Source organism: Myiozetetes cayanensis, unplaced genomic scaffold, assembly GCF_022539395.1.
Source record: "Myiozetetes cayanensis isolate MyiCay16 unplaced genomic scaffold, myiCay2020 scf3, whole genome shotgun sequence".
NCBI lineage: Eukaryota > Metazoa > Chordata > Aves > Passeriformes > Tyrannidae > Myiozetetes > Myiozetetes cayanensis.
Genome location: NW_026087521.1, coordinates 54,219,735 through 54,233,756, shown reverse-complemented (window position 1 = coordinate 54,233,756; position 14,022 = coordinate 54,219,735). Strand labels below are relative to the sequence as shown.

General features: G+C 39.5%; 1 protein-coding gene across 3 annotated transcripts in view; it reads left to right on the top strand.

Annotated features, from left to right (window-relative positions):
• The window catches only part of RFX4 (regulatory factor X4), a 91,523-nt gene that overhangs the window by 24,812 nt on the left and 52,689 nt on the right, over positions 1-14,022 (top strand). For 2 of the 3 annotated variants that reach the window (XM_050324658.1, XM_050324657.1), the window contains exons 3-4: positions 1,821-1,881; positions 7,045-7,168. In XM_050324658.1, coding sequence (XP_050180615.1) covers positions 1,821-1,881; positions 7,045-7,168 — 185 coding nt within the window. Of the gene's footprint in view, positions 1-1,820; positions 1,882-7,015; positions 7,169-14,022 lie in introns of all 3 variants that reach the window. The other variant, XM_050324659.1, reaches the window with a different exon arrangement.

Genomic DNA, 14,022 nt, shown 5'->3' with positions numbered 1-14,022 from the left:
CTGAGGAGAGAGATATAAATTTCAGCTTATGATCCAATTGTTAGTTTGTGTTATTAAAACAAATCCTTATGTGGGAGGAGCTGAACAAAGCTGTCTTGAAGTATGTCTGAGGGCAGGTAAAGCACCTGCTCAAGGGTGCTCACTCTTAATGCAAGCAAAAAACAGCTGGGGGAGGGATGGAAGGGATGTGGAGACTCTAATATTGTGTAGTTTAGATATTGACTTAATATCTGATGGAGTGTCACATATCCAGGGGGGAATCCTGTCTGGTTAGCACAGGTGAAAGCCACCCAGGAACAGGTCCTTGAGCAGGAGGAGCAGCAGCCACGGCCACTCGGCATTCAGGCCCCGTGTGCCGAGGGTTTGTTGCGCGCCGATCGTTTGTTTGGGAAAAACAAATGAAAAACACAATTTAAAAGTGATTTGAGATGTGTATGTTGGTCCTGTGCCCTGAATAAAAGCGGTCCCTGAAAGGCAGGGAGGGAGTGCGCGGCCCAATAATTAGGGTCCCATTGTCATGCAGATGCAGAAGGGGGGCTGCGCTGGGGGGTCCGCGGGAGCTGCAAAATGGGATTTCCTGACACTCAGGGGAGCGGCCGAGCGGGATAAAGGATGTTCGGTGAGCACAGCTTCCCTGCGTGCAATGGGAGAAACGCTGTGGCGCGGAGGGTGCAGTCGGAGCGCTCCAAAGTGGGGTGTTATTTGTGTGCCTGGGTTCTCGGGACAGCACAAAGAGCCTCCCGGCAGGGTCCGATGCTCAGAGGAGGTCGCTGGTAAGATCGGCTCCCTTAAGACTAAGCATCCTAAAGGCTCGCTTAAATACCTTTAAAAAGTTGATAGGGTGAAGAAATTAAACTTGCAGAGTGGTGTACAGGTATAGTTGTTTGCCTCGTTGTTTAGGTATCAGAGTCTTCTGTGCCGAAAGCTTTAATCAGGGACAAAGTTGTTAAAATATCAGACTGTGTTTAATACAACAGCATTTCCCAAAGAATACCCATCTGGAGCTGCTGATTGTGCTGCACTCCAGCTTTCACCTAGGAATGTTTTATACGTTTCACAAAACACAATTTATTAGGAAATATTCTGTGCATACTTTTACATTGTTTCAAAAGAACTAATGCAAACTAGCAAAAACCGGTATTTGAAGTTTTATTTTAATTATCTTTTTCTTTGTTCATCTTTTATCCAATTTTTTTTAAAGTCAGCAAATCAGAGAGTTACCTTGGAAGCAGTTAATGAGGAACATTATCAGAGAAATTATCTGAAAAGGAATAAACTATATTACAGAATATACATTTCTTCTCATTTAGAATCAATCTTTGTGCATTTATACATACATATCATATGTTAGGATTAAAGAGTGGATGAACCCCATTAGTTTAAATGCCTTATCTAATATAAAACTTAGGTAAGGCAACAGTTCCTTTAAAGCAAGTCAAAGTGTTTATATGTTCTCACATGCTGCTAGAAATCTAAGAGTTGCTTTTTATTCCAGATAAATTTACCCTTTTTGGTGTCATTATTCCTAGGCACTGCTCTGCTCCTGCTATCAGTGATGTTTGCAAGGTTTATTGCCTTAAGCAGTATCTACAGATGGTAATTCAGAGAACATCATTATTAACATTTCTACAATTTAGCTAATATTTTGAGAGCGCTTTGGTACTTGAAAAATTTTTTAAAATATTAAAAAATTATTTTAATTTTTTAAAAAATTCTTTACTATTCATAAATTATTTTTTTTTAATTCCTTATCAGTTCATAAATGCCTGGGAAATTCCCACTGAAATTACATAGCTTTTTTTTTTGTTGTTTCTTAACAGACGAGGAAAAAGAAAATAATAGAGCATCGAAACCTCACTCAACTCCAGCTACACTGCAATGGTAAGATGCCTTTTAAAAAAAATCAAGAAAATCTGTTAGTGTTTTTTGCTATGCATTTTTCAGATGAGGAGAATAGAGCTCTTGAACATCGTATACAGTTCTAAAGATACTTTCACTGTAAGTGTTTAATGTCCTACTAGTATCCTGTACAGCATTTCTCAACAAATGTCTTACTCTCAGGCAATTTATTTGACTAGAGGAAACCTCTGATATCGGTTAGAAGATCTACTTGGCATATTTGTTTGCCACCTTGCCAGCTGGTGATTTGTGGTTTGCCATCATCGTTATATTCATTACAAAAAGAAAACTAGTACTGAGAGGTTTTTTCAAGACTCACATTTGTTTCAGTGTCTGATGAAGCCCACCTTTACCAGCTATTTTACCAAAATAGGATCTCTGTAATAAGATGGGCAAACATAAATTAAGGCATTTAGTTGGGAACTATTGTTTCTTTGCACCTATTTGTGTCACAAAAGTCCCATTTTTCAGAAATTCAAGAAAAGTGACTTTCCTTGAACAGACACTCAAGAAAGGGAGTGATTACAGACAGAGGGAAAATTATTAAAATCATAGAGAAATTTTATTATTTTTCATTACGCACTCCCACAACTTCCACACAGTTCAAATAGGATAATAACAAATAAAGAACTATCTAGCTAAAATAAAGAAGCAAGCAGGGCTTACCAGTCCCAAATTCAGAACAGTGTTTATTTTGCAGTGAAGTCAGTTAAGAGCCTTTTCCAGAGGAGCAAACAATGTCGTAGCCAAGAAGCCAGCGTTAATTAGAACGTGCCAGTGATATTGTTCCCAGCAGAAAACGTGCAAATACTGTAAACAGTCTTTTGCCAAATACATTCAAGCTTCCTCAGTCATAAAGGTTAGTAAATCCCTAAACTCCTGGGATATTGAGCCCTGCTGGAATGTAGTGTACACACTCAATGCTCATTCAGCAGTGTTTGAAAGAGAATCCTAAAATTTTGATTCTGAAAAGGCTGCTTATATCTTCTTCCCTTCCCTCTAGCTAGTGTAATGGCTAAATACCTGTCTGTTGCAGTAGGTTTCTGACGTGTTGAGGTAGGTCAAACATTCTCTCCTTTGACTCTTTTGGAACATCTGCAATTTCCTCCATTCATTTTCCATCCAAAGTTCCATGAGGGAAAAGAAAGCAAAGAAGTTTTAACATTTTAAATCTTTAGCTGCTGTCAAACTGAATTTTTCAATTGGCTCATTTATTAATAGGCCTGTAGGTAAAAAGGTTACCAGCTTAGTAGCCATACCATCAAACAGTTTTCTGATGGTTTCCATGTGCTTTTCAACATATGTACTGCAGCTTTGAATTTGTATTTCCTGGAGGACTTTATAACCTAAATAAAATTACAAGCTCAAAAGTTATGGTCAAATTGCTGAAGTAGTAAGCTTACTTTGCGTGAAGATGTGGAGTTTTCACTATTCTGCCATATCAGACACATTAGCATCCAGTTATTTGTACTGCAGAAGCACCTAGCAACCCATGGGCCAGTAAACTGTTGTGAACAGCACTGTAAAAGTGCTTCCTGTAGGTTTAGCTTTATGTGTTTGACAGTTTGGCCTGCTCAGGTGTTGTGGTTTAACCTCAGCCAAAAACTAAGTATCACGCAACCACTCGCTCACCCTTCCTATTCCCATTGGGATGGGGAGGAGAGCTGGAAAAAGATGAGACCAATGGGTTGAGATGAGAACAGACTAATGATTAAAATAAAAATAAGATAATAATAGTAATAGTATTGTTAATGAAATAGAGAGTGACAAAAATGAAGACAAAACAAGTGAGGCACAATGCAATTGCTCACCACCCGCTGACAGTTGCCCAGACTGTCCCTGAGCAGCGATGGGCACCTCTCAGCCAACTCCCCCTGCTTTATATACTGGGCATGACATTCCATGGTTTGGAATATCCCTTTGGCTAGTTCAGATCAGCTGTCCTGGTTGTGTGCACCCACTGGCAGAGCATGGGAGACTGAAAAGTCCTTGACTTAGGGTAAGCACTGCTTACAACAACTAAAACGTCACTGTGTTATCAATATTATTCTCATACTAAACCCCAAACACAGCACAGTGCCAGCTACTTGGGAAAAAAACTAGCTCTATCCCAGCTGAAAGCAGGATCAGACCTCACACCAAATATTTGCACATTCAGGAAGGACAAAATAATTTACCAGGATGTGCCTTGGGCAAACAGGTGTCCTACTTTCTTATAAGAAGCTTTGGCCAGATTCAAGAGGTAGAAGTGGTGGGGTAAATTACTGACCAGATTTCAGGATACAGTACCAAACTGCCCTTGTTCTGGCAAATGGAAGCCTCACAGTTGTCTGCAGCATCTGGCGTCTGCCAAGTTAAAGCTGGTCATGATTTTACTGTTTAGATGCTTCTATCATTTACAACTAATGAAGGCAACAGAGTATCAGAGAGCAGAAACAGAGGAAATGCCAGTTGCAAGGAAAAAGAAGAGGAAGAAAGCAGTAGGGAAAGTGTAGCAAGGCATAAGGGAAGTATGTACATTCTGTCACGTGGTTCATATTGCCATCAACTTTATTAGTTATTTCTTGTCTGGCATCTGGCTGAAAGTGGCAAAAAATATCAATCTCATGGGGATCTACCCTTAATGTTTGTGCCCTCCAAAAGCGAAGTATGTTGAACATTTTAAATGTGGAGGAGGAAGAATAGCTGAAGAAGCCAAGAAGCATGTCTGGGTGACTGTCAGCCTGGCTAAATATCCTTTTCCTGGAAACAGGAATGATACTTTTGTTTTGTTTTGTTGATGACACAAAATGTAAGTGAAAGGTCTGGTCAATGTAACATTACTGCCAATTACATCATAATTGAGGAAACTGCCAAATACATCATAATTGGGGAAACTATGCAAGTTTGAATGTAAAGCTTAAGGCATGAATATAGCAATATCTAAGCATCTTGTGCTTATTGCATGTTCCTGTGTTCATTATTATCTGTAAAATTATGGCTTGGCTCTAAAATGTTTGTGATTACTTCACCGGTGAACTGGTTGACCAAAGTGCAAGTGTGGAACTTTATTTTTCTCTATTTTGGTGTGTGTTTCCAAACACACAATCATTCAAAGTACAGTCAACCTGATTCCACGCAGTTTTGTGGCTTGCAGTGTATGTAACAGTATAGTGGAGCTAAAATCAACAAAACTATTCTATTTTCTGCAACAATTATAAAAAGAATTAAAAAAGAGAAAGCTAAAGCATTGCTAGGTAATGGGTTCTCCCCAGATTAATACCTCCCCAGAAACTGTTATACTGCATCAAAATTAATTGGTTCTGGAATCTTTTATGTGATTAGCAGTGGTTGACATCACAGTTGTTCTGTGGCCTTGATATAAAAAAATAAATCTGGAACAAAACTACAGACCTGATTCTGCTACAGAATAATCTCATTTAATCTAGACCTATATAAGTGTACAAAGAGGGAAGCAGCAACAGGGACAGATAAAATTGTCATTCCTGTGGAAGGATTAGGGGCTTTGTTCCTATACTGTAGTGGCACAAAAGGTCTCGTTGTGAACTACTGGATTTCACGTAGCTTTATTACAACATTCAGAGTGTTTATATATATACGTACATATATATATATATATATTCTTTCTGGTAATGATTTGGTAGGTAGAAGATTACGTTCATTATCTTTCTACAATACTGTAGAATGAAGCCGGATTCAAAATATGATAAAGTTGTTAAATAAAAGACAGGAAAATAAAAGAAGTGGAGCAAGATGGGTTTTTGATCATTAAAAAAAAGTTCAGGTATAATGGGGCATTGTTCAGTGTCAGACTAATGACTCTCTGTGAAAGAGAGGAGAAAAAGGGAAAAATTCATCAGATATGAAGAGAAATAATTAACTGCTTTTCTTTCTGTCCTGTCTTGGTCACGGAAGCTGACATTCCAATTAGCAGCTATAGTATACAAACGAACTCTCCAGGTTTTGAAAGGAGGTTTTGTTAAAGCGCTATGAATTTGAGGAAAGATGCCATGATGATATTTCTGTAGAAACCAAGGAAGAATAGATGTTTCCCATACAAACTGAGTCCATTCATCTGGCCGGATATCTTATTAAAATAGTTTGCAGTCACAAATGATCACGATAACTGAAATGGAAGGTATCTAGGTCCTGAAAAAGGCAATGAAGGAGAGAAACTAGATATTTGGAAGGTGTTCTACAGCTATAAAATGATAGGGGATCATTTGCTGTAAAACTGAAGGGTTTGGGGAATATGTATTAATTTTTTAACACATTTAAGAAGAAGTTACACCTAACTTTTTCCCTTACCCAGAAAGACAGACAAGCACACAAACTCACATGTTTGCATACGACTGACATTATGGATGACAAGATTAATTATGGTTTAAAGTTAAGTGTGTATGTAAATATCTCTTGAACATTTTTGGATAAGCAATAAAAAAAATTTCATTTCAAAGGAATGTTTCTTTTAATCTATAGGTTTATAATGAGCCCAGTTTCAAATTTTAAAGGTGAAGCATGTGCCTACTCATACATTTGACACATAATATAAAATTTTATAGTTTCATATTTGCATGTGTAAATGAATAATAATTTTTAAAAGGATGAGGAGGATGGTATTTCACTGGTTTTTTTCAGCATTGTGTTCAGATCACAGATTCTTTTTTTTTCCCCCACTTTGTCCACAAACAATAGCAAGAAAGAATTTTACAGTAAGATTTCATGCACACTCCTGAGTATTTGCAAGTAACTTGCTTTAACCACATCTGCTTCCTCAAGGTAAGCAATTTTGCAGCTGGACAGGAGTGAAAACAGTGCAATAACCCAAAAGTGACCTGTTCTGTAAAGGAGGAGAGAATGCTTCCCCTCAGTGAACTTTTACTGTTTCGTAGTTGTACATATATTTGTTTGCTGCAGGATGCACTGAGAACTCACAGCCTACGGTTTCGATAGCAAGTATGAACCAAATGAAGCAAGTAAGTGTTATGGAAATGAACTGGAAGGATCGCTTAGGAACAAAGTAAATGTAGTAGACAAGAGGAAGTCAGAATGTTTGGTCTTAAATGATGCAGCTTTGTGTGCTGTTTACCGTACAGGACATCCAACATACTTGCAGTTCTCTCTGTTTGACATTTGCTTTTTAAGGCTGGAGGAGAACTATGAGATCGCAGAAGGAGTTTGCATTCCCCGAAGTGCTCTCTACATGCATTACTTGGATTTCTGTGAGAAAAACGACACACAACCTGTTAATGCTGCCAGCTTTGGAAAGGTAAGTCTAAAGCAGTAGGATGACACCTTAAGCTCTCATCAGGTTCATGTGAATTCATGTTATGGAAGAAGATTAAATCTTCCATTTGAGATTGAATGAAAATATTTTGAATTAAATATCTTATGTATTCAAGTTATTGGACAAAGGCTAAGATTTTAAGTATTTTGATGATTGGAATAATCTCTAATCATGGCTAAGCTTCAAAATCCTTCAGTCTGCAGCCTAGCTGACAGTGACATGGTATACAATGTTGGCAGTTAAAGATGAATTGGAAGTTGAATACAAACCAGTGTAAATACATTTGCATTGTGTCCTGCACTGCTTAAACAAATACAAAATTTTTTAAAACAGAAGGGTAAAATATCAGTCATTGAATTTTGGAACATGTCTAGCCCATTCTTGTAGCATGATATGGAGATCCCTGAATTAATAACATCAAATGATATGGCAAATGCACATGGTGGAGTACAATGCTTCCAGATGTGAAAGTCCAGAAAGCATCTAGCAGCATTTTTGTGGCACTGTATGTACAGGCTGCCAAGTTATCTTGGCACTGTGATTCCTGCTCTAGTAAGAGCCACTGTGGTTAATTCCAGATTCACAGGGGAAGTGCACTTCTACCACAGACACACCTCTGCATCATCCAGGTATGAGCAGTAAAGATCTTGTGCTCTACACCACTAGCAAATGTTAATAGCTGGCTAGAAAGTTACATGAAATTAATATTTTGGATTTTCTGGCCAGGTGATGTTTTCCTCTCAGTGAAACATACAGTGACATTTAAAACTGAAATTCTAGTATAGAACGTGTCGCAGGTCTTTAGAACTTGTAGGCTGTGAAAAAAACAAAGTGTAGAGTTTGCCACTGTTTTTGAAATGCTTGCAAGCATGAGTCTAAAGCCAGTTGTCCTGCAAGCTGTTCTCTTTTAGTGTTTGCAACATTTGTTCTGTAGAAGGGCTGGGTATTCAGACAAGGAAAAATGTTCCTAGGGTGTAAAGAGTAGGTGAAGGAGAAGAATAATGAGGTGACATTTGCTGTAGTGCATTTTTAGGTACGTAGTTTAGTAAGGAAAGTAAATTGTTGTGTCTTGAAGACCTACACAGCTCAGAAGATTCTGTGTTAGTTTTCTGTTTAAATACAATGTATAAGTGTGAACAAAATCACTCATTGTACATAGTCTTGCTACTAAGTGTAGTGGCAACATTTAATTTAGGCACAGTGAGAGCAAGAAACAGATTTTGTGTAGGCTAACACATTTGGAACATAGCTCATATTTACACGATGGTAATTTTTCTGCTGCTAAGTACTTCTGTAAACTGTAAGGTGTAAATATTTTGAAATTATTTCATCAGAACATAAATTGACCAGGGACTGATTCCACAATTTTTCTGTATGTGGCACTTTGGTTTCACTGTTTAATCCTTCATCCTCCTCTTCTCCTGCCTCTCACATACACCCCTGTTCATTGGTAGGAATACCCTGACCTAGCAGGAAAGGTACAATGACTCCCATCCAAAAATAATGGCATTCTAATGTGTTCTTCGAATGCTGTCCAAGTATTTCCACTCGATTGCTGTAAAGTTGTGAAGCAGTGATGAATGAAACTTCTTCTACCTTGTTAAGACGAGGAAGGAAACGACACAGAATCATCACAATACTGTCTCACACTAGTACTTCATGTGGCCGTTACTTTTGCATCTGGGAACTGATGCTTCTGCACTGGAGTGTCCAGGAACCTCAGACAGCACTGGGACGAATATTGTAGTGAAACAGGCTTCTGCATCTTCAGAACCTGGAGCAGACCCCAGTGCCTCTTTCCAAGCCATTACTGCTAAGAAAACATACTGCACAATCATCAAAGTCTGCAAGGCACACCTCCACTTCATTCTATCAATAGCTTGCTGTCAGCTTCTCCTTTGAAGAAGGTAGATGGATGCAGTTTTAGCCAGCAGAGTTATTATGTGACTTAAATACCATCTTGCAAATGTGTGTTGCGCAAATGCCTTGGAGGCAGTCGAGGCAGTGCAGTAAAATAGGTGCTATTTAAGGGGTTCTGCACTTAGCTGCTGAAACAGAGACCCCAGACATGTTTGTCCTCATTGGGAAACATCAAGAGCCCTGCAGCTGTCATCTCCTCCAGGAAAAGGAGTTAGTTGTTCTGTGAAATTGTAGACAGTTCGCCTTTCAGTAGACCACACTGAACTTATAATTCATCTTTGAACTTTAGCTCTGTGACCAATGTTAAATATTTAAGCTTTTTCTTCTACAGGTTGGTAGTTTTTAGAAAGAGACAGGGAGTTCAGCACATTAAAACAAACCGTAATAAGTAACATCCTATGTATTGTTCCATACTCAGTTACATCTCACTTAACAGAACAGTGTTGATTTCACTTTTAAAGCTACCACAGGAGACATATGAAACTTATCTGAAAATGTTGCCTCCAGATTAGGGTTCTGTAGACAGCACTTCAGCCCATGTGTTCTTCTTAAGCCTGATGTACGTCAAATATATCCACAACAGAACATGGCAGGGAGAAGAGACAACTTGTTCATGAACTGCTGCACTAATGAGACATCTTAACATCTCCTATGTTCCCTAAATCCATAGCCTTACCTAAATCTTGCATAATATTGACATGTTTCCCTGAAGTATGTTCAATCATTTCCAGGTCCCAGTCACTACATCAAGGTCTTGCTTCTTCCAGTTTTCTTACATATCTTCTGCACCTTCTTTCTATGTTATTTTTAGATTCCCTTGTGTCTGTCTGTCTAGTTTGTCTGTCTCATTTGTTCTTCCCCTCTCCATGCAGACAGCTGGGCAAGAAGCAGCACATGGGGTGGGTGGTTCAGAGCAATAGAAATGTTGATTGGTTGCCTCATCCTCATGGTTGTCCAGTCAGGCAGGGCCAAATGGATCAGCTAAAACCTGAGATTTTCTTCCCTGTCTTGTCCTCAGCATTAACATCAGTATGTTCTCCCCATTATCCAGCCAGTTTTTTTCTATTATACTGCTGGGACATGGACACCAGGCACTTGGTAATATTGCCTTAGTGAAACCAAAACTTGTCTGGAGAGTTGGAGAGATTAACAAGGAGACAGTAATATTTTGCAGACTGATTTCTGAGGGAATCAGGCTAGTAGCAATTAAAGGAACAAGAAGAGCAAAAAACAGAATTACTGTATAAATAAACACCTTTAAAAAAGCAACCTGTACTCCTAAGCCATATAAAGTACATATGAAATTAAGAATACTCTAGGAGTTGTAACTTCAACTTGTTAGCCAAGATTTTAGTGTTTTACTCACCCAATTAACATGTGAAAATTAAAGGCAGTTTCATCTATACTAGCATTTGCCAATCTGCTATGCTACCTAGCCTGCTACAACAGTACTTTTTCTTATATACCTTAGCTTAATAGTGACTAGGGAGGGCCCTGTAATTTGCTGGTTACAGTTCAGCATTAAGTTAAGACTGCAGTGTTAAGCTTCTGCTCTTACTGTAGACAGCAAAGCGTATTATTTGCAACAGGGTCATGATTTCATGTAAAAATGAAGCAGAATAAGTAAAAATGTTCCATGCAACTAGTGAAAAGACAGGGAGGTACAGTGAGGCAGGGCAGGTATGTCACTGAGTTATTAACAATTAAATGTTGCATATGAGAACAAGCTCTCTCACAGGGAACGTGTTCAGACTGTGAATTAGTCTTCAGGCAGAAGGAGTGAAAGCCCTGTTGCTGAGGTCACTTCAAAAGGACGGCAGCCTTGTGCCCCTCAGCCCTGTGCTGCGAATGCCTTGGGCTCTGCTCTGGGATCTTGTGGATTTGGAGAGAGGTTTAAGATGTTTCCAACTGAAAGTTCTGCCACTGCCTGCAGCAGGGAGTGCAGATGCCTGGTTTGTGGGTTTGTTTTTTTTTTCTGAGCAACAAGTTAACATAAAATACCAGTGATAATTAGTATAGTGAGCTAAGAATTATGGTGGTAGGTGAGGACTCTGACTTACCATTCTTACTGGGTTTAATTGCGAAAGCTAAATCATTCTGTATCAGGGCCTTCAGTGAATCAAATAAAAAGTAGGAACGTTTTGAGCATTTCCAAGCCCCTGGGTAGCTATAGTGCACGGATGGGTGCCAGAAGGCTCTCCTGGCTGTACCATGCCACCCAGCTGTTCACTGGCAGGTTTTTTAGCTTCTCTGTCACTTTTATTTCCAACATTGATTTTTATTCTTGTTTCTTTTTTGACCCTTTATGTACATTGTTTTCTTAATCGAGATCCTTGAAGATGTAATCTTCCTCATCTGCAGTGATTTCTCCTATCCCACGTGTCCTCAGTTCCCTGCTTTAAGTTTACCGTCCAGTGCTAAGTCCCCTGCCCGACCCCGTCATACCTTACACGCAGAACAGTGAATATCTCCTGGAAACTTCCTTTGCGTCCTCATAAAGCGTTCTTCCCACAACTCCCATGTGCCCCCTGCAGGTTAAATACTTTCCTCTTCGGTTTTGCTTTTCTTTCTTTTGGGGCTTTCCTGATACCTCTTTTGACAAGCAATAAGAAATTAATATTTGAAAGGGAAAAGAATGCTGACACTTTTCAGGGTGGTTCTCCCCGAGCCTGAGGTCGCTTTGCATCTCCCTGGCAGCATAAAGAGGTTTAGCATGGATGCATGCTCACACAAATTTTGCTGCTTCCTGACTGTCTTTGCTGTAAGTGAAAATTAGATTCCAATAAATGCATTTCACTATATAAAGGGCAAAGTCCACAATCGATTTGTAAGATTGGTTAGGAAAGAACATTTTTTTCTCAATAGTTTGCTTTGCTCCAGGGAGGTACAAGCTGTACCAACCAGATTCTGTTTTTATGACGATGCACTGTCTCTACACCCAGAAGCTTTGTCAGCAGGACTTCTGCTCCAAGCATGATTAATATAAACAGGATTTATAGTTTCATGCTATCATACCAAATGATTTTAATATTTGAAATATTTGAAAAGACAAGTCCTTTATTGACACCTCTTTGGTAATGACATTGTGATGTGATTATGTTTTGATTTGTCTTTACATTGAAATGTACTCATGAAGAAATTGCCTGCTGTTGATAAGGAGGTACTTTCCTGAAGATTTTTTAATTTTTTAATATATTTATATTTTATATTCTTTAATTATTTGATTTCTTTACTCTTGATTTGCTCCTAAGTAACCTCAATAGTAAATGGTTTAGCAAAGTCAAGTTTACTCCTAGTGCTCTCTTCTGATAGATTAAAGTGGCACTTGCTTTATTATGAACAATTTCTACAACATTGAATACAAAAATAGAACCTGGGGAAAAATCAGTCTAAATCTGAGAAGGAGCTTTCTGTTACTGCATCAGTCTGTCAGTGTTATCTGAGCAGTGCCTGCTTGTCCTTCATCCCTTTCTAATAGCTGAGATTCCTGACTGAAGGACAGTTGACAACAGTATGACTTTTCTCCCCAAGTCAGAATCTTCTAGGCCAAGCTCCTCTGATGAGACCATAGTAACCCAAGTAGTGCAGAAGCAAGCAGTCATGCTGGTGTGGGGAATGGTGATCCTACAGTGAGGTTGGGAAGGTCTTTGGTCCCTTGGCTCTGCTTCACTGATCTCTTGTATTATTGCAGGTTGCTGACTATTGCCATTTTCTCTACGAGCTTGGGGAGTAAGGAAACCAGCAAACACACCTCCGTTTCTCTGGAGTGACTTTTCCTTTCCCAATGCCCTGTAGCAGTGGGATTTGTAGTGGCTTTGCCACTTCAAGCATCCACCCTTCCGTTAGGCTTTGGGCATGAAGTAGAGTGGCCTGGGCTGCTCTACCTCATGCCTTGTCAACACGACCCCGAGGCTGTGCTTACAGCACCGGGTCTGCCAGAGTGCAGGGATCCTGGCGCTCAGCCTTTTCCCACAGATATGCTGGGTGGGGGCAGCAAGTGGGCTGGCACCAGTACAGAGCAAGGGGAGTTGTGCAGGGCTTTAGGTCTGCTTGGCTTCAGAAGTCAGCACCAAAAGTGGCTGCCGCTCAGCTGAGGATCTCAGTCAGAGCATTTGATGTCTGCAGTTTTGTTGGGACGCAGTAAACTGTTTGATTGTGCCTTAGGCTGAGTTCCATCTGGCCAGAGGAACTGCTGAAGGAGGATATTGTTGTACATAGATGAATTTGCAGAGATGTCTTACAAGCTTCACTAAAGGGTCCAGTTAAGTCCGAGTTCCTCACAAAATCTGATCTCCATAACAAGCAGAATTGGGCACAGGCATTAGAGAAAGTGCCAGCAGGCTTTTCTGCCTTGCTTTGCAGTATCAGTTGAGATGTATCAGTGATAGAAACAGGTTCTTATGCTACTGCTAGACTGTGCCCTAATCCAAAAATTGTGAAAGTGAGTGGAGAGAAACGGGAAGGTTAATGAATCTAAACAGACAACAGCTCTGTGGTCAAGAGTACATTACAGTCTTCCCTCCTGGCCATGCAAATAAGCAAGCAGGGAGTAGAGAGGGTATAGACACAGTCATAGCTCTTCTCTTTACTTAACATGTTTTGGTGGATTTGAGAGACAGGAATTGTATTCTGTAATGGATACTTTGATTATACTCTTTCCTATTGGTGGATTTTCTTGGTACAAGCTTTCTTGACACTTTCCTCAAGACAATATGATGATAAACCAGCCCCAAGCCATCTTTGAGCCAAAAGGTACCTGTTAACACAGGTGTTAATTATTATTATTATTATTATTAATACTGTCTCAGGGCAGCATTTTGAAAAGCACTGAAGTAGAAAGGGAAATCCCAGAATGATCCAACTGGAGCAGTATCGAGTGGGTCAAAGATGAATGAGCAGAAAAATCTTGCCCTTAC